The sequence below is a fragment of the Taeniopygia guttata genome, chromosome 5 (genome assembly GCF_048771995.1).
Source record: "Taeniopygia guttata chromosome 5, bTaeGut7.mat, whole genome shotgun sequence".
NCBI lineage: Eukaryota > Metazoa > Chordata > Aves > Passeriformes > Estrildidae > Taeniopygia > Taeniopygia guttata.
In genome coordinates this window covers 10,377,803-10,405,404 of record NC_133030.1, presented here as the reverse complement: position 1 = coordinate 10,405,404, position 27,602 = coordinate 10,377,803, and the positions used below count along the sequence as shown (strand labels likewise).

The 27,602-nt window shown below is 41.7% G+C and overlaps 2 protein-coding genes across 9 annotated transcripts in view; both read right to left on the bottom strand.

Moving 5' to 3' along the window:
- Positions 1–10,805: 10,805 nt before the first annotated feature.
- Positions 10,806–14,286, bottom strand: FADD (Fas associated via death domain). The gene is made up of 2 exons (XM_002194607.7): positions 13,771–14,286; positions 10,806–13,456 (listed from the first exon to the last, which is right to left on the bottom strand). Exons 1-2 carry the CDS (start codon positions 14,147–14,149, stop codon positions 13,170–13,172), a joined length of 666 nt encoding a protein of 221 aa, XP_002194643.6. The 5' UTR covers positions 14,150–14,286; the 3' UTR covers positions 10,806–13,169.
- A 9,304-nt stretch (positions 14,287–23,590) lies between these two features.
- The window catches only part of ANO1 (anoctamin 1), a 71,060-nt gene continuing 67,048 nt past the window's right edge, over positions 23,591–27,602 (bottom strand). For all 8 annotated transcript variants that reach the window (XM_030273501.4, XM_072929506.1, XM_030273504.4 and 5 more), the window contains 2 exons: positions 26,989–27,094; positions 23,591–26,084 (listed from right to left, as the gene is read on the bottom strand). In XM_030273501.4, the coding sequence (XP_030129361.1) occupies positions 25,824–26,084; positions 26,989–27,094 (367 nt within the window). In that variant the 3' untranslated portion in view covers positions 23,591–25,823. The remainder of the gene's footprint in view (positions 26,085–26,988; positions 27,095–27,602) is intronic.

The following is a 27,602-nucleotide window of genomic DNA, read 5'->3' as shown; positions in this document are numbered from 1 at the left end:
AAATCCCCTTGAGCTAGAAAGAACCTCTAAAGCCAAGTATCATTTATTTCAATCAGAAATGAAATACACCCCTAATATCCAATTCAAACATAGTACATTCCCTTAGAGTAGACTGATTTCAGCACGTCTTCAGATAGTTTATAGCTATAATGAAAGGTATCGAGCTAAAAGTGTATTCAGTTGCAAGTTCAGGGCAATGGAGTTGCACATTATTTTGTTAAACATTTTTTAAAAGATAATATTTTTCAGAAAGGCCATATTCGTGTAGCTGCGAATTATATTGGAAGAAGAAACTGAAGGATTCAGAACCAGCTGTGATAATACAGCTCCTGTGTAACTAGAGCAGGTCTGGATACATTCCACTTGGCTGACCACCTACAGTATGAACCCATTTACCCTGGCTTGCCTCTGTAATCAGTGGAGTGAGAGAGCCACTCCATGGGAGGAGTGATTCAGACCTTTGGTGTGGTCCATGAATCACCTGCTACAGGTGCCTATCTGTTCCCATTGGCTCCAGAGGGAGCCCAGGGCAGCTGGACTCTTGCCGTGGGAGCTGTGCTTGGATGTCTCAAGCAGCATGAGATGAATCTGGGTGTTGGATACCTGTGGGATCAGCATGGCTTGTTGCAGTAGGAAAGAAAGGGAAATGGATGTGGTTGTCCACAGAAATGAGCAGGGCTGTTCCTGGCTTCATTGCTGCGTATTTAGCAGCCCACAGTTTGTCTGTCTCAGTAATTTTAACTGGTCTGCAATTCAATGACTATATTTGCAAGACTGAAGCCTAGAGCTTCAGAGCCATGACATCCTCTCAGGATAGAGAATCACAGAAAACCAGAATGGTTTGGGTCAGAAGGGTCCTTAAAGATGATCCAGTTCCAACCCCCTGCCATGGGCAGGGATACCTTCCACTATCCCAGGCTGCTCCAAGCCCTGTCCAGCCTGGTCTTGAACACCTCCAGGGGTGGGGAGTCCATAACACCTCTGAGCAACCCATGCCAGTGCCTTATCACCCTCTCAGCAAAGAATTTATTTCTTATATATAACCTAAACCCACCCTCTTCCAGCTTAAGGCCATCCCCCCTTGTCACTCCATGCCCTTGCCCGAAGTCCCTCTCCATCTCCCTTGTAGGCCTTTTAGGTACTGCAAGGGACTCTAAGGTCTCCCCAGAGCCTTTTCTTCTCCAGCTTGAGCAGTCCCAAATCCCTCATCCCGTCTTCATTCCAAGAGAATATAATGCTGTTATTTTTGTTTCCAAACCCCCTGTTGACAGGTTGATCACAGAGTGAAGTCTACAGACACTGACCTCCTCCCCTCCCCTCCCCTCCCCTCCCCTCCCCTCCCCTCCCCTCCCCTCCCCTCCCCTCCCCTCCCCTCCCCCCCCTCCCCTCCCCTCCCCTCCCCTCCCCTCCCCTCCCCTCCCCTCCCCTCCCCTCCCCTCCCCTCCCCTCCCCTCCCCTCCCCTCCCCTCCCCTCCCCTCCCCTCCCCTCCCCTCCCCTTCCCTGTTTGGTTCTAACTGGATCACTTCAACATTGAAGCTTCAGCCTTTAGAATGTTTTGAGACCTGGTAAGAGAAAAAGAAAAAGACTGTGTTATTTTAATAATATATTTAATAAACTTTATAAATAGTTCAACTACAGGAAAACAAAAAGGATTTGTATGTGCAGTAACATTTCTGTTCCTGTAAATCAGTGTTTGAAGGAAAAAAATAGGACTTTTTTTTTCTGCTTTGTCTGCTATGCAAAGGCTCCTGCTGTTTCAAGTGGCTTTGCAGTAGGCACTAAGCAAAGTGGACTACAATTTCTATGTACTCGGTGTCCTCTACTATTATTCCTTCATAGTAAAGTAGATAAAAGCGTTTGAAAAATAAAGAGACATCAAATAGTACTTAAGCCTATTTTTAATCCTTACCTGACTATATTTCAAGTGATAACATACCTTTCATTACATACACATTGCCTGCATGAAATTGTTTGCAGCAATCACCACCTTCATTATTCAAATGCATTTTGAATTGAAGCATTAACCTGTGTGTGTGAAGATAATAATGTTGGCAAGGTATTAGTCCCAAATCATATGTGTCTGACAAGGCTGAAGGATTTTTTGTGTAACCAGCTTCAGCTTACAGGTAAATGAAAATGTAAATAACACTTTCAGTGAATCACCAGTTTATGCATGAGTTAAAATGCTTATTTTCACCATTTTAGAAGTCCCCACCGTCTTCACAGTATTTACTAGGAATATTAATTTGCTGAAATGAGTTGTCTGATATGATGACTAAAAACCAAGATGGCCTCAAAATGAAGTCATAAAGCAAACTGCAACAGATAAAAATTATAAAAAGTGTGGACACTTGTAATGGCAACAGTGTGTTTGGCAAAAAAACATGTCCAGTTTCAAGGTGAGCTTAAGGCTTAGATGAAACTGTCTGCCAATAGGTATGGTGTATTAAAGTGCTGTCAAAGTTCAGTTCCCAGTATTATTTCTTGTTCTGACTAGTAGCAATTCTGCCTAGACAACCAGGTCATTTTAGACTAAATCTCACCTTTGGCATTTGAAGAAGAAGGTTACTAGGTCAGGATCTGACACAGAAAATGAGTATAGGTATAAGCCAGCTAATGGTAACCATTCAGCTCAGACCACCTACCAGCAGCCTAAAGCAGCAGAGTGACATTTAAAAGCAATCAGAGTCAGAAGAAAACCTTCAGGGAAAACAGACAATACTTCAGAAAAAGCAGCTCTACATTTGCCAGAGGAAAAAAACCCAAGACCCCTGGGAACAGTGCTCAAGTCAACTTAAAAATATCAAGAAAAAGAATGGAAATATAGAAAATGGGGCTTCTTTTTAAGTAAATTCCTTACCCACTTGCTTCTGTATTGGCCTGTCCTTACCCAGTATTATCCCTGTGTTGTGAGTGGTCTCAGCTTTTGAATAAAACACCATAACTTTGAGCAAGTTCCCTGCAAATGCATAAACCCAGAGCACAGAGCACATGGCCTGGGTGAGATATGATGTGGGTAGGAGATCCTCATGGAGAAGGCAGGATCCTCTCTAATGCCAACAGGAGCAGGAGCTGCCTTTGCACTGCCTCGCTCATATGGATTTTGCCTACTGCTGGACTCACAGTGCCACAAAGTAAGGGAGTTTTAGGATTTCTGTCTGCAATTTTAAGTTTAGTTCTGCCATGATATCCTAGTTTTGAGATTAATGGTTTAAAGATGCTTAAGTCCTTACAGAACCAGCTGCTTTTTAATAATGAGTAAAAGCACAGTGAGCCTTGCATCCCTTCTTGGCTGGCAGAGTGTCTGTTACTAACCTTGCCCAATTTACCTTCCCTCTACACAGAAACATCCTCTGTAAAACTTATGGTCAGCTCATACTGCCTCCTCCACCTGGAGTCAGGTTTTGTGTGTGCAGCTTGTGCTGCTCAACCCATCCCCATGGGCGCTCCGAGTTCAGGCTCCTTACAGGAATGTCTTTATTTGCACCTGAGGTTTCATCCAGCATTGTCCTCGGCTGCCATTGAGGTCTCCACGTGTTTTTGACTCAGCTACCGAAAAAAGGTTTGTCCCTGCCTTGTGTGAGATAACACTCTCAGTCACTCAAGTGTTCCTTTTCCCTTTTTCTGTTTGCCTGAATGCCTTGTTCCTTTGCACAGATGTATTTACACAGCTTTTGTCAAATTACAATTAATTAAGGCTGGCTATTACTAAACAAAAAGTCATTTACTATCTAGCTGCTGCAGGTAAGGTGACATGATGTGCAACTTGGGAAAAAAACAAAAGACAAGAGAAAAAGCTATGAAAGGTTGTCCTCTCCCTGGTCTTGGTTAGGAATCGTAATTTCTAGGAAGATGGACAACAGCTGAACAAACCTTATCATTGTCTTACACTAATCCTTAAATGAAGTGAGAATAACATGTGTAAGATATAAGAGGGAATTACTCAGAAGAAACCAGCAACCGTGATATTATTCATCTGTACCATAACAAGCAGGGGAACTGATTTATTTTGAAGCTAAATTCCCTACTCTCCTGAACACAGTTCATATTAAAGACCCTTTGACCACACCATCTGTTTGCATTGTGATCCACATCTAAAAGAGTCAACAGAAATATTGACTCATGAGCTGGTTCTAGCTTAGGCTTCGAGTTAAGCTCCCACAACACACTTAAGCTTTTGCACAAAGAGCTACAAGAACATTCCTCACCTTTTCCTTTTGTTACAATCAATCATCCAGCACTCCAAACAAAGGTCAGGTCCTCCCCCAAATGCAAACAATACCTTCCCTTTGTCTCTCAAACAACTTTAAATAACAATGCCTAAAACTTCTAGGAATCATTAGCATTTCTTTATGTACAAATGGGAAATATTAAGTCTAGTCAAGGTGAGATTAATCTCGCAGTTTCAGTCTGGTGAAGTGCTGCCCTCACCACAAAAGCCATTGAGGAATTGGGCACTAATTTGCTCTTTGTACTTCTTACCTGTGAAGCCAAGGCTGAAGCAGCTGCCTGGTGCTGGAATCATTTAGGGCACTGGAAAAGCACATGCAGAACTCCTTTTACTTTGGCCATGTAGAATTTCTAAATTTTTTCCTGTTAGATAATTTCCTCAGTGTCTGCAGCTGCTGCCTGCAAAAGGGAAGAGAACAGAAGGTTAATTTCAGCATCATGGGTTTTGTATTGACCCAAAACACTACACTGAAGGAAAATGCTGAAAATCACAGAAACTGCCCTAGTGTATACCAGGATTTAAGCCAATTCTTGCATTTAAACCTGTAAGAATAAAACAATGGCTCAAAATCACTCCTGCTCTGGCTGATCCTGGAGATGCAGCAGCTGGCTCTGAATTTGTACTTTTTATTAATGAGTCGGCCCAGAAATACCACCTTTGTTTCTACCAGAATTAGGCCACTCTTGGAGATTGCCATAGAGATATATTTCCTTACAGATGCAGTACAGAGCATATAAGGGACAGACAAAAGTTGGAGAAGGAGTATTAAGAAATAGCCCTGTCAAGAAAATCTTGTTTTCTAGATTATATCAAATAACTTCACTGAGGGTGTGTGTGTGTGTGTGTGTGTGTGTGTGTGCATATTGAAACACACACTATATACACACAGATATATGGATACACACATGAGCACATCAGGATTTGGGAGACAAATAACTTTCACGTCCAATTCTTTCTTTCTCTCCTGTAATTAAATGTGCAGTAGCCTTTCACCAAAATAACATGGCACCAGTTTGATTTTAATGTATCTTTAAGCCATGTACAAACAGTGAGGTTCCTTGCATGAATATTCAGCATTAGGTGCCACATGCCCATGGAAATTCAGCAAATAAAGGAATATGCAGGTATAAGCGATACAACAAATAATTCTGCAGTACCAGATTTTTGCTGTAAACAGAATCATCAAATTTTATGCCAGCCAAAGCAGCGATAATTTAAATTTTTATCTGACAAATCCAGCAATGCTTTGCTGGATTGGGTTGTTTTATTCTGTTTAGGTCAGAATGTTTAGCAACAGCAATGGGGATGGTTCCTGGCTCCTAGTTTTCAATGCTCATGGAGATAGCATGTCTCAGTTACAGCCAAAATGCTGCAGAAAAGCCTCTGTATCCAGACACCAGCTTTGTGATAGCAAGGTTTCCGAGTGCACAAAGGAAGGGTTTTTCAGCTCCTAGGACTCACTTTGGTTGCATGATTTAGAGACTTTTTTTGTCTGCCTTTAATAATGCCACCTTTGTAGTACCAAAATATACGACTGAGAGAAGCTGGCAGCTCCCTGTGGCCTGCAGCTCCCCCATTCCTTCTCTTTGCATGGGGAAAAAAACTCAATAACTAAACCAGGAAGCTGCCACTGGTGCTGTGACATCTGATGTGATAATGTTGCAGAACCAGGATACTCCCTGACCTGCTTACAGGTACCATGGCAATTCCATCCATGCCCACTTTTCCCAAGCTGAGGGTGTTGTACCCTATTGGAATGCATGAAAAACCACTGAACAGGCTGTCTGAATAACCAGGGGTGAATCAAGAATTGTCAGAGTTCTGTTCAAACCATCAAGAAAACAAGGGTTTGTCCTCCCTCAGGCCTGAATGTTGGAATTATTCAGCATTTAATGATGAGTTGGGGGATGAGTTGGTGGGAAGGAGATAAGGGATGAAAGCAACCTTTTAAAGGAGAAAATGGGACAAGCCTATGGGGCACTCCAGGTACCCTTTAAATAAAAGAAACTGGGATCTGATTTCGCTATAATTCCTTCTCTGATTCCTCTGAATTAGCCTGTGGGAACTTCTCAGCCCTCACAAAACAAATTGAGCTCCCCCCAAGTCATACCCGAGGAACAGACATCAGACTTGCTGGTGAGGCCCCTTCTGGCAGAAGACCTACCACAAGCCTATTTGAATCACCCATTAGTAAAGAAATCACCTTCAAAAAAAGTCAGTTCAACCTAAATTCCATCAAACCTAATAGTAATAAACCATAAACTAGTGAAAATACTAATCTAGGAAACAGACAAACATTGTGTGTAAAGCAAACTCTGGAATTTCAAAGGTGTCGGTTGACATTAAATTTGGTTAAGTAGCTGTGTGATGGCATCTTCTCTGAGACTGGTCTAGACACCTCTGCAAACCTTAATTCACAGGAGTCAAATCTGCCTTTGGCTTTCAAGCTGCAAAATGATCTGGTCCTTTCACACCACTCTGCATCGTATCCAGTGGAAGTGACCAGGGAAGAATCAGGAAATTCTAGAGCTGAGGATTTCCCTCTCTGATGAGCACTCCCGCCTCCATTCCCACTTTAAGGCAAATTAGTGGAAGGAGGAGATATTCTTAGGGAGAAAATAATGATCAGGGTACCTTATGCCATGTTCCAGCTGCTTTTAGTTACCCTCAGAGGCTGGAGGGAGCACAGGCATCAGTTCCATATCCTGAGGACCTCAAGGATTATTTGGGACCTTGGCTAAGCACCTTTATTCCTCAGTATATTTATTTACTGGATGGGAAAAAAAGGGTCCCATCCACAGAATTACTCTTACAATCAAAGACCAGGGTGTGGGGTTGCCTCTTGCTCAGCTCTGATGTGAAAATAAGGGGTTTAAATTCTTTCTCAGCCACAGAGTCATGTGAGAAAAAGTCAGTCAGGGCTGGAGACCTTTAACCATGACATTTCAGGAATTAAGGACAAAAAATACTGCATGAAGTGAAGTACCTTATAAACATAATCCTCTAAAATACAGTTCAACATTTAATAGCCCTGAAAATTCACAGGCCAGATGTGGAATTTGACATTCTGATTTAAAGATTCAGATATAAGTTTTTTCACATTAAGTTTTTTTTTTGTGGTTTTTTTTTTTTGGTAAAAAAGTACAACATGGTTTACAAAAAATTGGATTAAATTGGTCCACAGTGAATAACTTAATTAGGTGCCATGTAACAGAGCTGCATGCAGCTGTTAGCTAGAAATCTGCACTTTGCTGACTTTAGCTCTAATTAGTTTTAATGCATCTGCATATATATTAGCTGCTTCATGCACAAACATGCAGTGACACACACAAGCTAGAGCTTTACCATTTCAGCTGGAAACAGAAATGGAAGCACCATATGCTAAACTGGTGCTGAGGACAAAATTAAAAAAAAAAAAAAAAAAAAAAAAATTAGCCCTGCTCTCTCACGTCTTGTTCCAGAGAGAAGTAGAACTGCGAGAATTTGCCAAGAAGTTTCATTTCCATTCCTGCCCTCGGATTCTGGGTTTCTGACATGGTTAGAGTGGAGAGTGCAGCAAATCCCACAATTAGTGAGAGCTTCCCAGCATTGTGGGCTGGCTGGGATGGCCGGGAGGCAGCGTGCTGCAGCCACATGCCCCGTGGACTGCTGTGCACTTGGATTGCCATGGCAACCCTGGCTTTGGGGGGAATTCAGGCTATCCCGGCTTTCCCACGTTAGGGACTTCACAGCCAAGAAGCTGTGAATAAATTCTGCTTACGCTGAGCAGAACATAAATTAAACAATGTGGGATGTGAGGCACAGACCTGCCAGTGCTGCACCCTTTTAATTCACATTTTCTTGGCAATTTCTGTTCAAAATTTGGCAATTTGCCTGAGAGTGACAGAGAGCACCTCTCAGGAGATGACTGGGAGGGAAAACAAAGATAAGATTTAGCTCAGTTGTTTACATACTGACATTAATGGCAAGAACGGTTTTATAGTTTCATTTTTATGTCAAACCTTTCTCACACTTTATATGCTCACTGTCTATAAAATCTAGTACCAGGTTTGCATACAAAAATCACCAACTTCTGTAAGAAAATTAAACTTTGTACTTCCCTTTTGCCACAGGTGGTGTGTACGCCTGCAGAATAGCTGCTAGAATCCTTTTAGAAGTTAGCCCACAATAAGAACTGCTCAGATTAAATTCTGCAAATCATTTTTTTAAAGTCAATACTCCTGCTGCAATCAATAGGATTAGCAGAATTAAGAAATAGAGAAGAAATAATTTTAAAAATCATGAGCATTAGTAATGGCAAGATGATTGCTTTCTGTAGAAGTTCTCCAAAGCCAGGCTCACCTGTAAATGAAACACCTCCCAAAGAAAGTCCCAGCTGGGTATTTTTTACATCTCCCATGACAGTGGTCCAGTTTTATGTCAGTGTAACTTCTTACAGCATCAGTGCCTGCTCTGAAGGCTTGAACATTATATAGTAAATAAACATTATATAGTAAATAAAAAATACCAGTCTTTTGAAGCACTCAGCAGAGATACAAAGTTGACATTAAGCTGCTTTCCGTAGCAAAGGCACTTTTGTATTACATTGTACTGGAGAAGCCTCAAGACCTCCCTTGGAGTTGTGGTTTTTTTTATCAAGTAGAGAACACATACAAACCCCTCCAGTCCGCTACAAGAGCTGGTTACTCTGAGAGCTGCCTGGAGTTCTGTGACCTGCACCAACACAGCACAAGAAACCAAAGGAAAGGAGAGCTCAGCCGCCGTCCAGGCAGGAGCTGGACAAGCACGCAGAGCACCTGGAAAAGGCTTTCAGCTTCCAAAACCTATCAGGACACAGAAATCACCGAATTCAAACTCAACCAGGATGGCCAGCTTTGGGGATTTTAATGGTGTCTATTACATCATGTTTCACAAGAACAAGCCTGTTGTTTTCACTTCAGCCTGCTTTAAGAGAGGCATGTGTAATGCTCTCAGGAATGAGGCAGGAGCAGAAATGGGTCTGTGGATGGGACTATCTAATGATTAAGAGTTGGTTCCACGCAGATTCCCACGCAGAGAGCTGCCTGACTCTGTCTTTCCCAGCAGCTGAGTAAAGCCCTGCTTCTCTTCCTGGACCTACAGTACACATTGCAACACACCCTCCTCCCGTGAAGCAACCCTCAGCTGCGACAGTTTTTACTGAAACACAGATTCTCCCAAAGTTCCTGACCCTCTCCTCACACCTCCTTCCCCTACCCTCAGCTCACCCCCAAGATTCCTATTTTTATGGTAGAAACAGTGAGCTAATTTCTCTCAATTCCACCAGAGCACCAAAACACTGGCAGAGAAAACCAATAAATCGAAGAGGAAAGACAGCCTAGAAAAATATTTGTGCTGGAACACATTTTAAGGATATAGGTGATTCATGCAGAAGAAGGGCACAAGGCAGTGATTAGAAATAAATTTGAATTGAAAAATACTCAGCCAAAAAGTCTGAATTAAGAACATGCTGAGCACCAGAGAGCTTAGAGACACAGTCTGTTATTAAGCTTTCTGCATTAAACAATTAAATGAAGCAATTAGATTTCAGAAAGGAGATAATTATTTTAGGAACGAAACAAAGGCTGGAGGAAATGCAGCTGCCTGAGTGTGGAGAATGGAGAAACGGAAACAAAAGCATTGTATTTGAAATCTTCACAACAGACAATTTGTGTACAAGGATTTTTAATTAATAGTCTAGAAAACTTCTTCTAACTCAGTAATGAAAACAATGCAATTAAAAAAAAAGAAAACCACCTCAATATATGATTATAATTGATATCTTCAAAAATCATAGACAATGACAAGCAGGTGCTGAAAGGGACTGAGAAGTGACATAGAACAGCAGTCCTCCGAGATGAGAATTCTCCCGAGATGGCACTTTTAACTCTCCACATGTTTTGATGTGTTGTTTTCTCAAGGCTGTGAGGAAAGATTACTCTCAGACGGCCAAAAGGAAAAGGGTTTCAGTAATTCCTCACAGGCATATACTCTTGCAGAGCATCCTAAAGAATTTGATAAAATGGGCAATTAAGTTATTTGTCTTACTCACTCATAGCTTTAAGTGCAGGCTGACACTCCACAGAGCACCCGAGTCTCTGTCAATTCGTTCTGAGCACATCCTCTAAAAGCCTGACCAAGCTTAGACTAAACCAGGAGCCGGGCTTTTAATCAATCATAAAACAAATATAACATCCTTAACAGCATGGCTAGCAGAGGAAAAGAGAAGGAAGCCTACCCACAGGCAGCCTGTCTTCCAGGCACACTGGGACTCGAGTTTGGGCTCCTGAGGGCTGGCAGGGAATCTTTCTTTCCCTGAGTGACAGCATTCAAATGCTGCTGCTGCTGCTGGCAAACTGCAGCCTGTTTAGCACTTCTGAGAAACTCAACGGCAAAACACTTTGCTTTTTGTCTTTAATGTCCCAAGAAGGGCACTGGTAACACAATGCCTGTTTAGCACCACTTTCAGAGTGTCCTTAACATCCACTTTCTCCTAGTCAGAGATCTTACTTAAGACAGCAATCCCCCATTAAACAAGAAAAAAACCCCGTTCCATTTATTTTGGTTTTTTAAAGAATTATTTTTAATGAAATATGCACAGAATTATACAATATGAAATTTTAATTCAAGTTATAAAAATATGTATAGGAGTTCAAGGTATTTAATTTGAAAAGATTGTCAACTGGATCAGAAAACATTCCCTTATAGAGTGCACCCTTTATCCCTCCTCCCAATAAAAAGATTTTGCTCCCTTCATTTCATTTGGTTTTGTTTTCACATAAACATTCTAATCTGTCATAAAAACAGTCGTAATTGGCCCTGAGGTATGGCACAGATTGATGCAGTCTACGTCACTGCTTTCAGAAAGAGTTAAAGGATGTATAAAATCCTTAGAGAAACAAGAGATTTTCACCTCCTGATGCAGAATATTTCTTGTAGCTGATGAGCACTTGGCTACAACCAACAGGTTATTCCAACTGATTCCTAAAATACCCTGGCTGTATGCAGTGGGCAGTATACTCTTCCTATTCCACATAAATCTCCTTGGTGAAGCAGAAGACTTATTAAAAGTGGATAAGAAAAGCACTTCAGGAGAGACTGGACTTGGAGCTGTTGCAGAGCTGTTTGAGCACTCACATAACTTACCCTGCTCACTTCCACTCCTCTGCTCTGCTCCAAGGGATTGCTCAGAGGCAGGGAGGAAATGCTGCTGGAGCAATCCTTTTCTTTAGATACTGCAGAACGGATACTCCTGATGTCTATGAAACAAAAATCTCCAAAACAGCTGAGCTTGTCATTCAGCTGAAGCTCAGCATCTCCTCCTGGGAGCCTGGAATTGACGATACAAGTAAAGGGAATAAGAATTTGGAGAACTCTGCCTGCCCAAAAGGCAGACAGACGGCAACTCCTTTGCTGGGATACAACCAGTGATATTTAATATACCTAACTGGAAGGACAGAGAATCAGCACACAATCCTGGAATGGTTTGGGCAGGGGGGACCTAAAAGACCTTCCAGTTCCAACCAATGACTCCTTCCACTAGACTAGGTTGCTCCACGCCCCATCCAGCCTGGCCTTGAGCACTTACAGAAATGTGAAAAAGAATCACTGAAGGGGAAAAACCCCTGACTGAAATGATTTTTCTATCATCTGAACTTACGGCAGTTTCCACTAACAACAATAAAGTATTCAAGCCTCACTGTTTGAGCAAGAGGCACCACGTACAATGAAAACTTGAAAATTGTCAGTGTCACAGCGTTTCTGCAGAGCAGTGACAGGTTATGTGCGGACACCCGGCCTTAACAGCAATGGCACCACATAAAAACAACTTGGAAAGAGCTGAAGGCCCACAGGTGCAGCAGCAATAAATAAAACCTCTTCCAGTATCTAGCTAGGCACTTGGGAGATGTTTGCAGGAACACAGGATCTTGCAGCTGTTCAAGCAGTAATGACTCCATGGGATTCTCCTCTGAGGCCTCTACAGCCCTGTATGTCCTGGACTATGCAACTTCTCCAGCTGTAGGTCAGGTATGAAAGCCACTGACTGAAGGTTGTTCCAGATGAAAGCTGAGTACTGCATCTGGTACAGGTTCATGAATCCTGCTCCCTCTGTGAGTGGCTCACACCTTCTAGCACACACGAGCAGCCTCTGTGACAGAGCCCACAGAAGGATGCCCAGCAAGGAGCCCCAAAGCATTCACAGCTTTGGAAAGAGGCTGGTGTAAACATCTGTGTGACACAGTTTCTTGGATAGTTTCAGGAGAACACTTTCAGGATGTTGAAGGCACTTGGTGCAGACATTTGATTTCAATTTCAAACCCAGGCATGTTTTTTTCCAAGAAAGCCATCACAATATTTAATGTCCCTCTTGTATTGCAGTCTGAGGTTACAGTTGTTTTAACATACTTTCATGGAGAGCAAATATATTTGATATATTACCCAAGATATTATTTTTTGCTACTCCAAAAGAAAAGCCAGCACCCTACTGAAAGGTTTACTCCTTGTCCCTTTCACAGTGTATTTATGACAGGCCATAAAAAAAAAAGAAATCCAACGTCCCCATGAAATTTTAAATTCCAGCTGCCTCAGAAGTATCCCATGAATGTATTTCCAGTGGAGATGCATCTGAAAACTGTCTGCAGCAAAGCAAATCTTTTCAGGTGAGTGGCAGAACAAAAGCGTGAGAATTTCTACAAAATGGAGTTCAGATCCCGTGAAAGTTAAAATATCTTGAAATAAGCATCAAACTACAAAGTGCTCTCTGAAAGGAATCTGTTTTCATGTCAATTTTCACCTGAGCACAAATTAACTTATCAAGGCACATAAATAAATGGCATGATAAGCAGCCAGTGATAATTATTTTGGTCCAGAAGAGAAGAAGGCACTCTGACTTTTTTCATTCATAGTTTTGTACTGTTTTCATTTGGTTCCAGTGTTCACTTGTGAGATCTTCTCTTCAACCTTGTCTGCCACCAAATTCAGGTTGCAGCCCCGGAGGCCTTTTATTAAGTCAGCTACCTTTGCATCCTTCCCCTTCCACTTCTGCCACTCCTGAAGTGCCTGAAAAACCACTTCCTCCAAATTAAAAGGATGGGCTGCCTCCACTTTGTCCAGCTTCACCTCTGGCAGCCCAAGTTCTCGCATCAGCTTCTTCCATTCTCTCCCAACATTGTCATGAATGACATCAAAAGCTGCCTTCAGAAGACCTGAAACAGCAGAAGCAGATCAAGTTAGCTATGCATTTACTAAGAAACTCAATAAAAAGTTTAGAAGTTGTTGGTTTCATTTCAGCAAAATGCCACTACTCCCGTTGCACCGCACATACTGAAAGTTCTACAGAAGCCACTGGATACACCTGGAATCCCAAAAGATAAAACAAAAGTATGGTAAAAAAGAGGGGGGAAAATTCCACCCCAAAAGACGTTTGTGTACACATTTACTGGGGTTGCTGGGGAGCCCTATATTCAGGGATATAACTAAATTTTAAAAAACCCCTCTATATATATAAAAATCCACCTACGTTTCTCGTGCTCATCTGGCTGATCAGCCTGGACATGAAGTTCTCCCGGTTCGAACTGCACCACTAGTGACAGCAAATCGTCCCTACTGATGTGCTGCAGCAGCTCTTTCAGGAATCCCAGCTTGTCGCGCGCGATCAGCTGCTGCTCCATCAGGATAATGAAGAGCTGCCGGCCCGTTTGCACCTTCTCAAGCTTTCCCTTCGTAATTTTGTCGCGGCAGAGAAACTTCATGGCGTCGAGCTCCGCGTCCGACAGGCCCAAGGAGATGGAGAGCTGCAGGCTCAGGAAACGATCCACGCCGCTGGGGCCCGCGCCCGGCACAGGCCGCGCGGGGGGGACTTCGGCGTCCTGTCCCAACCCTCTGGAGGGGAAAGCCATTCCTCTTTGGCTTCCCGGGAACACGGAGAGGCCCCGAAGGGACGGTGCACGGACGGTACCGGGACGGTGCACGGACGGTACCGGGACGACACCGGCCCGCGTCCGGAACTCACGTGACAGCGCGGCTTTCCCGCCCCCGCCCCAAGATGGCGGCCGCGCCGCCGCCCGTGAGGGGAGGGGTTTGTTCCTTCGCCGCCGCTTGACAGGGCGCTGGGGAGACTCTGCACCGAGCACCTCCCGGGCCGAACCGGCTTCTCTGGTGCTGCTGAGTGCAGAGCGTGGGTTGGAGCCGAGCTCGGAGGAGCTCCGGTACCTCAGCGCCTCAGCTGTGGTCAGGTCACAGAGTCACAGAGCCGCTGAATCAATGAATCACAGAATCACTTCGCTTGGGAAAGACATCGGAGCTTATCGAGTCGAATATTTGACTGAAGACCACCATGTCAACCAGAGCATAGCACTGAGAGCCACATCCAGTCTTTCGTTAAACACTTTCAGGAACAGTGACTCCACCACCTCTCTGGGCAGGCCATTCCAATGTCTCATCACCCTTTCTGCAAAGGAATTCTTCCTAATATCCAACCTAAACCTCTCCTTGTGCAGCTTAGACTTTGTCTTCTTGTTCTGTCACTTGTTCCCTGGAAGCAGAGCCTGACCTTCCCTGGCTGCCCTTGCCTGTCAGGGAATTGTGCAGAGACAGAAGGCCCCCCCCAAGCCCACTTTTCTCCAGGCTGAGCCCCTTTCCCAGCTCCCTCAGCCTCTCCTGGTACTCCAGACCCTTCCCCAGCTCCATTCCCATCTCTGGACATGCTCCAACCCCTCAATGGCCTTCCTGAATCAAGGAACCCAGACCAGGACACAAGACTCAAGGTGTGACTTCACCAGTCTAAGCCTGAAGTCAGGGAACTGTAGATTTCCTGTTTAATATTAAATCATTGGACATCTTGTGAGCACCTACCCTGATAAGGGTTAATCTCTGTGGTGGTTTTTTTTCAAAAGGTAAAAAGGAACGCAGCACAAGGATGAAAGGTTCAGCTTGGGGTTGAGGAGTCTCAGGGGGCACCTTCTGGCTCACCACAGCTCACTGAGACAAGCATGGAGACAGGAGAGGGTTGGTCTCTTTTCCCAAGGAAATGGGGCTGGATAAGAGGAAAATCACCACAGGAGGTTTAGGTGGGATATTAGGAGACATTTCTTCACTGAAAGGTTGAACAGGCATTGGAACAGGCTGAAATGGGGAAGTGGTGGAGTCACCATCCTTAGAGGGATTTAAAAGACATACAGATGTGGTGCTTTCAGACATGGTGGTGGACTTGGCAGTGCTGGGTTAATGGCTGGACTCAATGATCTTAGAGGTCTTTTCCAACCTTGATTGTTCCATGGTTCTATGACCCTATAAATGGCTTTCTCCACCAAGAGCTAGAAAGGCCCCAATGGAGCCCTGCTCCCAAAGAGATGCCATTCCCATGGCTTCCATGCCTGACAGCTGCCCAGGAAAGCAGGCTCTGCCCTCTCTGTGTGGCCCCCGCTGCCCCCAGAGACCCTCAGCCTTTCCCTGGAAGGACAGGGTGTGCAGCCTGGCCTTTGTTCCTCACAAAGATTGATTGGGACACAAAGTACCTCCCGACCTTTAAAAGGCAAGAAATAGGGCAAATGTTAAGTCCCTGTATCTTAGAGGTGACTCTTACATAAGGTGGAAGGTTGTGAACTTTTCTTAAATGGGAAAAATCAGGTGCCTTTTGGCTTTTCTTCTCAGCACATGTAGATAGTTCAGAGATTTCCTTGTTCCTTCCATGAGCACTGGCATGTTGATTCCCCAAGTTACCCTGTTCGTAAGTTATTTCCAGCATACTTTAATTTATTATTCTTACAACACACTCATATACCTATGTTCTCTCATCACAGAAAGGTTTCTGACTGATAAATGGACTTAAACACTATCATCTTTCTCATCTCTGTCTCCACTCTCACATTCCAACATGAAGACCAACCCCCAAAACATTTCTAAAACTCCCACAGGCACAAGCCCTCCTTAGATCAACCCACTAGATATTTTTGCTTATTCCCTAAATGCTGCAAACTGGAGGGAATTAACTTGTTACGGGGTCTCATGGTAAAGCAAAGAGTGAGAGGATTTGCCACTGTGAATCTGAGCTGGGACAAGATGTGCCTGATTTAAGAAGTATATATTTTTTTTGCAGCCCTGAATATACTTTAAACTCAGGGAGAGACATTAACAAAAAGAGTAGCATAGGAGAAATAGACTTGCTGTGTGTGCATCAATGAAGCAGGAGTAACCCTTGTAATAGTATATAAAGTATAAAATCCAGTTAAATAAAAATTCTTTTTAATTTTGCCAGCGAAGGTGACTCTACAAAACAGCAGGGATCAAATCACATGGTGCTTGGTGATGGCAGCCAACTAATTCAGAAACAAATATACATGAGAGAAGTCCAGATCAGCTCAGTTTATACCTTTATTCTCTATACCCTGACATGCAATTGAAAACAACATCAACTGAGATTTTAATCAGTTCATAAAAACCTGGTGGCCAGATTCAGCACTGAGGTACAAGGAGTGTGAAAGTGACACTGCACATTTATTTAATTACAAAGGTGTCTAAATTAGTAACAAATGTGAAACTGAAAGACACAAATCAGTGTTTAATCAAGACTCTTAAATGCTTTTAAATTCACTCCTATCAGAAGGCAGAGTGCTTAAGCAGGGTCTTTTATTGTATCTGAATCTGACTTGGATGTATTCACTGATGAAAATAACCCAAACAATAAATTGCTTTATTCCAGTGATTTCCTTTGAAAGCAGTTTCTGGGGCTTTGGCAAAGAAAGTATTAGGTGTGCCTAACAGATTGTAAGCACTTCTGTGTCAGAATAAAACTTAATAGAAATTATTTATTGGGCAGCTCTGATTTCAGTGGAAGTTTCCCAGAAATTTAAGTGCTGTGAATGATCTGGTTCCTAACCAAATAATCCTCAGGTTTCTTGAGACAAGACGAGTCCTTGCAAAATACTGCAGAGGGAGCTCGAAGCCTGGGAGTGCTTCAGACTTAGCTTTGACTTCGCGGTCCTTGCTGGAGGAGCACGGCAAAGAGTGTGAAAAGATTCATTTCAGCAGAGCCCTCGGGGAGGTGTCAGTCATCAGGACATTCGGGCAAAAACACGCATTTGGGGACTGCAAAAATGGCAAAGTGTGGGGCTGTCCTGAGCTATGGATGACTGAGGTGTGTTTGTGTGGAAACTCGGGAAGATCCTTCATTTATCTCCAGCCGAGGCAGGCGACATTCAACTGGTCCAGAGAAACTGGAGTGTTTAGGAGCTGCTGTGTTTTTAAGTGAAGCAGCTTTGCTAATTTATTTAATTTCCCATGCAATCCAATAGCACATATCCCAGGGGGGATTTAAAATCCTTATCCTGACAGTTCTGAGAGACAGGTTGGGCAAACACCTTGGCACAGACAGTGCTGAGGAACTGTTTCTCTTTTGAGGCCCAGGTGATTGTACACTTCTTTTAATATACCTACTCTTGTCTTCCAAGGGAATTCATGGCATCTCCTTTTTTCTTTGCTGTCTTCAAGATAAGGGGAGATTTTGCATAAAAAAGCAACCCTCTCCCTACTAGCAGAATTGGGCTGCAAGAGGTTTTTAATTTGCTTGCTTGCTTTTTTACTCCTACGCTGAATAAACTGATTCCATAAAATCTGTTAATGTACTTATCCAATGCCTCTCACCCATTTTTTTTCAAAACCCTACAATAAACATTTTCAGCAAAGAGAAGACTGTTTCTGTATTTTCTTTTGTGAATGAATGGATCTGTATGTGTTTATTTTGCCAGCTATCACCCCTCTGTTGCTATAACATCCAGTCTAGAAAGAAGTGCTCTGGTAAAGAAATTCATTTGTGAAGAGAATGAGGATCTTAAGAGAAAATTGTCCCGTGACAAAAGGGCCCATAAGAAATGTCAAATTTTTGTGGGTTGAGAGAGAAAATTAGAAGCAGAGTGTGGGAAAAGTAAATAAGTACTGAAAAGAGAGTGAACTCTGGCATGACTAGGTTGTAAACAGATAAAAGATCTGGCCAAGTAACAACAACAACAAGCAATAAGTTTTTAACAGATGCTTGAACTTAATATTGAAACAGCAGAAGTGTTGATATAATTCTGTTGATACAGTTCTGTTGTGTTATTGTTGGCAGAAGAAGTTAGTTTAACTTTAGGGGAAGGGTAAATTGTAGATTTTTGTTTATTTGCTCCAGCTAAAAACCTCTGACTTGACTTTTTACCTATTTTTGTAGTGAATTTTCATCATACCATGGAAGTATGAAATCATTCAAACAAACATTTCTCATGTCAATAAAGCTGTGTGTATATATTAGCCCAGCACATCTCATTCCTCTAAACCATATTTATTACTTAAACTCTGCAACATCAATTTTGCACTTGGAAGAACAAAAGAACAGAGAAGAGAGAGAACAAGGGTTGTTGTAGAGGAATGTCATTGTGAAATGACAAAACATCCCCGAATAACAGTGACTGATCATTAGATCTCTTTTGGGGCCCTTTCTATTTCTATTCAGTTCAGTTCCTGCTCTGTGACTGGTTGAGGGCAAAGCAAGGCAAATTAAGATCCAAACTGGAAGTTGCTATTCATGCAGGGAAATAATCCAGCAGCTCTGATTGCCAGGCTTGGAAGCTAATACTAATTCATTTCTGCAGAGTATGTACAATTTTTTCTTTATTTTCCTGAGCTGCTGTATTGCCAGTTCCTAAACCAGATAAAGTCATGGAAAGGTAAATACTTACCACAATAACATTTATTTTCTGTAAATTTAGGTGATTTTCTTAATTCTCCATCTTTTTCTCTGTATTAGAAAATAAAAAATATTCCAAGCAGCTATAAAATAAAGGTTATGATAACAAAAATAATTATTTTGCAGAAAATTGATCCATTTTGCACCACTTCAGAGTATTTCTTACGAGCATGTAATTAGTTCTGTACCACAGGACTTCATCCTCCCACTCAAGGAAAGGTTTTCTTACCCTTTCCTTACTGAAGAGCAGCACTCCATTGCTTGATGCAGAGCATTGCAGTTGAAATGATGGCAGCAGGGATTTATCTTTTTTTTTTTTTTTTTTTTTTTTAACTGTGAATATTCAGCTCTTATCTCTTCTGCACCAACATATTCTGCTTTGGACTTGGTGAAAAATGAAAACTTTTTCCCAACCCTGTCCCTGCATCCAGACTGCAGAGTGGCCTCTTCAAAGACCAGAAAATACCTAAATGTCTCTCAGAGGTACTGAAATTTTGCTTTAATAAATAAAAATGGGTGGCCCTGGTCACACTTATTTGATTTTTGAGTTAAACTCAGGTATTGTGAACTCACTGCTGTGACTGGAGATAATGACAAGTCAAGAGGTTGGGGTTATTTCCTAGAAACGATCCCCATTGTTACATTGCCTTAGATATCTGCGATTTTCATTCTTTTCAGAACATGCCAATGCAGTATTTTCCATCTGAGTCACTGTCCTGGCATTTGGAAGGTGCAAGTTTTGTACTCAAGTCCTATTAGAGAGGGAGTGCCTTGTCTGCTCAACCACAGTGCAGTTATTATCTAGTTATTTCGTTTTAAAACATGAATAGTTTTACGTGGCCACTAAGCGATACAGGATATGACTGGGTGAATTACTCACAGGAATTTAGATATAATAAATAAGAAAGCAAATCTGGTTTCGTTGTCCCTCTCCCTTGATTCTTTGGGGAGGAAGTATTGTTTTCTGCTTTCTGAAGAAATGCTGTTATTTGATCTAGTCCACAGTGCTGACTAGCACTGGTCAGAACCAGGTACCAGCTAGTCCTAAACCACAATTTGGAGTCCATTTTCATACACAAACATGTGGGAAACTTGTTACATTTGTTCCCAGAGATGAAAAGTCAGGAAGGGAGCGTGACTTCCTGAGAGAAGGGTGGATTAATCTAATACAATATATAGCATTTATTTATTTCCCTTACTGTCTGTATACTTCAGAAGAAGTGAGGAAGTTGCAAATGCCACAGCTTGGTACCAAAAAAGCCACAGAGTGAGTTTTCTTTTTTTTCCCTTGTGTAATGTAACCAAAATTAAATTACTTGTAGCATAGGGTCAGCCCCAAACTCACTCTCTCTGATCACTCAAATACACGTCTAACCATACTTTGCTGTTCTTCACCAGTTTTGGAGTGAATCTTTTGAAGGGGAGCCTGTACTACATCTTTGCCAAGCATCTAAACCTGGCAGTGATTAATTAGTTGCCCCTTCTTATTCCCAAGAAGCCCCAGAGTTTCAGCTCAGCAGCTCTAAAAGGCAAGCCTCATAAAGAGGTGGAGAAACTTGGTTTAAGCCAAAGGCAAAGAGGCAAAAGGGAAGAGGTTCAGTAGAAGTTCAGAACTGCCTTTCACTTTTACTTCTTTCTCTCTTTGAAAACAAGATGAAGATGGAGCTGAAGTTCATATTGATTTGCTCACAGGAGTTTCACCATACCTTCCCTGCTCACAACTCCCCTTTTCCACTCCCAGCAGTGCCTTAGGAGAGCAAAATGCCCAAACAGTTCCAGGAGTCAGAACCCACCAGTCTGCAGACATGTGGGGCACAGACACGACCTCTTGCAGTAAACCGAGAGCAGTCTGGCCTGCTAGGATTTATTGCTTCCCCACTTGCTGGCTAACTTCTTGCAATTACCTTCCTTCTTTACCTGGAGATGTATTTCAGAGATTAAAATGTTGAGAAATGTGAGCTGTTCCTGTGATTACACACTGCTGCCAGGACAGAGGGGAATTCTAGGCTCACAAGCTCCATTCCTCCCACAGGACCAAAACCTTGCAGCTTCCATCTCCACATGAGACCCACGGTATTGCCTGGCTTGGCATGGCTGGGATGGGAACACTGGCAAAGGCTGCCCCATCACCCACCTGCAAGGGCAATCAATCCTCTTTTCAGAAAAATCCACTCCATGGCTGTCAGCTAACCTAGGTCTGGGAACAGCTGACAAAAGCCTTTTCTTCCTCTCTTCCCTACTTTGCACCTTTTCCTTAGCTCCTTCTCATAGTTCAGCTAGAGAAGATAACAACTATTTTCTCATTTAGAAGAAAAAATAGGGAATAGCCTTTTCTTCTCTTATAAATTGCTTAACCACATGCCTCTCGCTCTGAAAAATGGACTTTGTTACACTTAAGCTTGTTCAGCCCAAATACTCTGCTAAATATTTTGTATTTTGATTCTTGTTTCTCATGGTTATTTAAACAGATATATTTCCTGTTTTGGCATGAATTTTTTTTTCCAGAGATGATACTAAGCCAGATGAAAGCTATAACATCAAAATCTTCAATATTTTTGGATTTTCAAAGGCCTTTGCCTCATGGTAACCAGCTCAGTGGTGCACCCAGCTCTTTTCTGCTCTCACAACGCATCTGCATTGATTTATTTTAGCTTTAGCTGACACTGAAAGGTTAGAAAAGTAACCTACAAAATTTGTCAGGAGTTTTTATTTTCTCCAAAGTGAAACCAATCACTCAATAAGTACTACTGAACCTCATGAAAAGCATACTGAAGGGAATCAATGGAAATATTTTCTTTGGCTCCAGGTGGCCCACATAGCCATAAAAATTAAGGATAGAGTTAAAATTCAAAAGAAGCCACATTCATAGTTAGTTTTTTCTTCAGAAAGGCCTAAAAAAAGAAGGTTAAAAAAAGAACTTTGGTTTTCTCTGCTATACTAAAAATGGCATGTTGTGTTTGGTTATGGAATAAATAGTGCTCAAATGTGCAAAGAATTGAACCAGAGTTTGAATGGAATTCATATAAATTTTAAGACGGGGTTTTTTCAGTGGTAAGAGGAAGAGAACTTGTTTACTCTGAAAACTTCATAGGAAAATACAAATGCACTCAAGTGATGTACAGAGCTCTGGGAGAGGTCAGACTCTGGAGGAATCAAGATGAAAAGTGAATTATTATTGCTTATTGGAAATCACAACAGCCAAAAAGATCATTAACAGCTCAGGACCAGAAAGCGTAGGGGGGTTAAAAATAGAAATGTGTCTTTGCCTTGATGTGAGACTTATTCACCCTTAAGCTATTTAAGACTGCAAAATATTTGTAGGACAGTATCTTGGAAACACAATGACATGGAAATCCAGGAGATTCAGACTCACACTGACAGCACTTGGGGTGGGAACAGCTTCCTCCTTGGATGCACTGACAGATATTGTGTTTTTGCTACCAACCTTGCACAGCAAACAGCAATCAGTGATTCAGCAATAATTCAGAAATGTCCCCTGCAGCCATTTCCAGCAGGAATCTTCCCCAAGGTCTGCATTTTCTCTTGGACCAAGCAAATGGATGCCATGACTTTCCTCTTCAATACATTAAGATGTTGGGTTTGACACTTGTTTTTCTTTGATCAAATCCAGGCTGGGAAATGTTTTTGTGCTTATGGTTTTGAGGCAGAAGCATGCCAAGAACAGGCTAACTGCATGTCATGGACATGGTGTCATACCAACACTGAATTCAGCTTTGTAATTGCACAAATTAAATATTTGGTTTGCTAGCTATCTTTCATTAAACCTGGTCACTGTGAGTCACATCAAGGCATGTGCAGGTATTCTTTGATCACTTCCAGATTCCTGCTTCCCTATTTTATGTTTCTTTTTTTCCCCCCCTCTATTCCAGTAAATCCTTTCTAGCACAATCCTGCCTCAAATTTGCTATTATTAAAAGCAAACTTTTTTTTTTTTGCATCCCAAATATGAAAAACCTTCAGGAAAAATACCACAACCAGAGTGGAAGTGGTTTTCTGGATGGCATTATCTTACATCTACTGAGCTTATATGTACTATTCTGTCTTTAATAACTGACAATCCCACACAGTTACCAGCTAGACTGTGGTTTACCTGCTTGTGGTGTCCATATCCACTCTCTCAGGATACAATTCTCACCTTCTAAGCTAAATTTCCTGACTGGGAGCATTAATATTTTCCATCAAAGAAAGGAAGGTTGGTGTGAAGCTTTGTGCTTTGCCTTCTCACACGACAGTTAAATGGGAGAGGGAGAAAAAAATTGCAATCATCAGGTGAGGTTCTGGGGCCAGCTTTGCTTGGACAGCTCCCTCGGGGCAATGGAAATGTGACAGCCACAGTGGAGCCATTCTGCAGCCAAAACCTCCCTTTGTGCTCCTGGAGATGGATTTCAGGTGGGATTCACTCATCTCCAAGTGGGTCTCTAAAGCAGCTCAAACACCAGACCTACCTGGGACATTTTTAGGGAGATGTCTGTTTACTCAGAGCACAAGGAGAGTTGGGAACAGAACCTGTCCCACAGGAGAAACTCCTGGATATTAAAGTTTATTTCAAATAACTTATTTCAAATAAGTGTTTAAAGAAAAAGGAAAAAACCCAACAAAATAAAACAGATTTAGTATATATTTGCTTTTCTTAAAAAATGATTCCATGAAAGAATTTTATAGATATCTAAGTAGTAATACAGATTTTTATATACAAAATTCCATTTCAAACAATTTACTGTACAAAATAAAGTATAAGCAACTGTTACTATTCCATGATTTCAGCAAATAATGAAAAATTCAGATAAGTATGTGTTCAGGATATAGTTCCACCATTTACAGGAATGTCAGTATTAAGTTGGGAACACTTTTAGGTCAGTATTTACAGATTAAATCCCCTTCGAGAACCATCCCTAAGATTTCTCTTCAGAATAGGCAGTTTGGCTTTCTCCTGGATCTTTTGGGCTACCAAGGAATGAGAGGAAGAACATGTTTTCAACAAAATGTGTGGACAGAATTCTGTTTGATTTCTCCGCAGTCCTATTGCAGTCAGTGGGCCTGATCTGGTAAACACTTACTAACCAGGCATTACATTTATGTGGGAATAAATCAGGCAGGATTTGGCCCTACAGCAACATGCTATCATAAGGTACAAATTTTAAAAATAGTGACATTCCTGCAAGTCAAAATACAACAGAAACAAGAGTTAACAAAATATAAGCCCTTTATTAATAAAAATCTTTGGTTGGATCAATATTTTAAATAAGCTTCAAGAATATTTGGTTAATACCATTTTCTTTCTTCCACATAATTTCTCTTTTGGTACCTTCTTTGGACAGACTACAGAAAAATATCAAGTTTATCACATACTTTAAAACAAATAAATATATCAAAAGCTATATATGGCATTCTTTTTAAAGTTCTAGCATTAATCTTTAAATTAGTTTGGCAAAGAAAAAAAAAAGAAAGAAAAAAAGAAAAAACAGTTTGGTTTTGTAACAAACCATACAGTAGTTAGACTTTAAAGAAATCTTTCCTTTTTATTTTCTTTTTCAATTTTATAATGCAAGTGCCATGGACAAGACAAAGCAATAAAAGAAATTAGGTTAATTGCACCAATATTATTTGGAAGTGCAGTTTATAGGTTGACAAAGCAAAACAAAAACATATTATGCTTAAAAAGAGCTGTACTGATGGCATTTAGCTAGTCATGGTAAGTAAGGATTTCAGACTTATACTTTAGGGGAAAGCTCTTTGTACAAAAGACAGAGGATTTTAAGACAAAGGAAAATTCCTGTAACTAGCTGATGGTCTGGTCCTGTAGGCCCAGTGCAGACAAAGCTTCCACTGAAGACAGTAAGTGGGATGCATTTGGGATTTACTCCTCTGGCACAGCCTCTGGGAAGTGCCAGCCAACAGCAGAAAGTCTGTGGGAAAAGCTGGCTGTGAAACATGGGTGCAAGCACTCCCTTCTGCTCCAGAGGGCTACAAGGAAAAGCCAGGCTGGGACAGGGATGTGCTGAAACATCGGGGAAAAGGGAATTTCCTCAGCAACAGCAGCGTGTGAATGCTTGGCAGGGCAGTGAGAGTCACTAGAGCTCTCTGTGTGCTCATTAACTCAGGGCATTTAACAAATGCTCTGTGACCATGGACCTGCTGGGAGAATCTCTGGAATTGTGCTGCTGCTGCTGCTGCCAAGAAAGCACTGCCCAGAATCCCTGTGCTGATGTTTCCAGAGGCAGCGGTGCCCCGGGGAGGGTCGGGGGCACACAGCAGGCTGCCACAAGTCCCTGCCACGCCTTTGGGACTCCAAAGCTCAGGCTCACAGAGTTAAACCCAGCCTTGGCAAGCAAGTCAGTCTGATAGGCTTTATGAAATGCGAGGGAATACTGATTTTGCATCTCATTTAGCGAGTTACCCCATGGACCTTCAAACCCGGCTCTCCAAAATAGTTCAATAAGCATTATTATTATTACTTCAAATTTACCTTTATTTCATTAACTAATTGATAGGCTAAGATCAGATTCCCAGAGAATATCCCTAGCAACATTGTCCTAAGTACCTGCATTTCTTAATGCACACCAACGTCGATAGCATTACCTAAGGATAAATATAAAAACTCCCTGCATTACTGCTTGTGCAAAAGAAAAAAAAAAAAAACAAACCAAAACCCTAACATAGTCAGAAATAGAACGTGGTCCTCCATGTTTGCAAGAAGGGCATTTCTCACAAAGATGGGAGCGAAATGGCAGCACATCCTTCAACTTGCACTGGGGTGTCCGTCACCAAGTCCTGCCCTTGGTGCCATGGCTTTTGTCTCTGGAATGCCCTGACAGACTCAGCTCCCTCCTCTCCTAAACGTCCAGGGGATAGGAATGGCAGGAGGACAAGCTCCCACTGTGGCTCCTCGAGAGCCTGGGGCTGTGGTTGTTACAGTTTTCCCCTTTTCTCTTGTCCTTGTCTTTCCAGGTTCCCAGCATCTGCAGCTTCCCTTGCTCTTCCCTCATGAAGACCTCCACCATGAGAACTTTCTCCTTGTGAATCTGCTGACTAATGTCCTTGGGAATGTCTGGGATAATCCAGTCAACAAATTCACTCATGAACATGACCAAGTTCTGAAAATGAAGTTGTGAGAAAGTGTCAGCAGGGTCAAATTAAAGGGTAGCTGTAGGGAAAGGAGAGGGCATTTAGGAAGGAAAAATGAAGAGAGGACAATATTTGAGTTGGACTATGGGACCAAATTCCCCTCAACTATTTTGTGTATGCTAGAAGAAGAGAAATGCATTAGGTACAGACCTCTATGATTTATGTACCAATCCTGACACTGCAGCCACTTAGAAATCCAGAGGAATTTGCAACTGGTGAGTGGCTCATGAGATTTACATCAGGAAGAGAGAAGCAAATACAAGAGGTAAAATGGTAAAAGTTGTTAAAATACATTCTGATTGATTTTTCCTAATTGAAAAGCTTTGACTCAAGGTGGTCTTTCCCAAAAAGAGAATTTTTAATCAAAAAAAGCCCAATAAAAGTTTTGAAACAAGTTATTCAGATAAGGCAGACTTAAAGCATTTGTGTCACAATAAGTTGCATCACTGTTGTGATTAAATAATGTCTTTTAAGGACAAATTACAAGATTTTGGCTTCTTATTCAGATGCAAATAAAACTTGGAAAAATTTGAAAATCTCATTTCTTGGCTAGCTTTAAAAATTATTTTGGATTAAATTTATGCTGCTTCAGTGAAATTGTTGATGTCCTTTGGGAGCAATTGGTGGGATCTAATTAGTACCAGCCTTGTACTTTGCTGGTCTCTAAGGTCATTAAGTTGTTCTGTATCAAACTAGTTCAGGGAATCCATGGGGATGAATTTTTCCACTGAGGATATACCAGGGCCTGGGTGGGTGGGACAAAGAGGGTGATGAAGATAGGCAAATTTCTTTGGCTTTTCCATGAAACAACTGATAAAGAAGATATTTCTTTGGCACAGTAACTTATTTCCAAACGCATGCAGGGTCACCTACCTGAAAAACTATCACAAATGCCAATCTTGCTGCTAGGACAGCCCAGAAGTCCTTTGAAATGTCATATTTGTTTTCAGACCAGGGGGGTTCTCTGTAATCTTTGTACCTGCAAAACAAGACTCAGTAAATCAGGGGTGCAATTCAGAAATGTTGGCACTGGAAGGAGTTATTAACAAACAGTCAAACAATAAATGGAACTGTCTAAAGAAAGTTCACTATATTAACCTCTTGGAAACAAGACAGAGCTGGAACTCTCCCATAGTCATCAAGTTAGCCTTAAAATTAAAGGTTAATTCATCTTAATACCCTCTGATTACTACATATAATATCAATTTTGCATAAGAGAGAGCTACACAGCTCTGTAAAAAGGCATAGGTAAACATAGATAAAAAGGCAACAAATGTTTTTCAAGCTGATTTTAAAGACAAAAATACTGATCTCAGATTCATAGAATGTGTTTAACATGTGATTAGCAAAAGGTTGAAGCTAAATTTTGCCATATGGGGAGAAGAGAATTTTTCCTTAGCTATGGCTTACGGAAAATCTATGTGTTGATAAACAGGACCAAGAAAAATACATTAAATTCAAAACCATAGCATCCTGTCCATATTTTG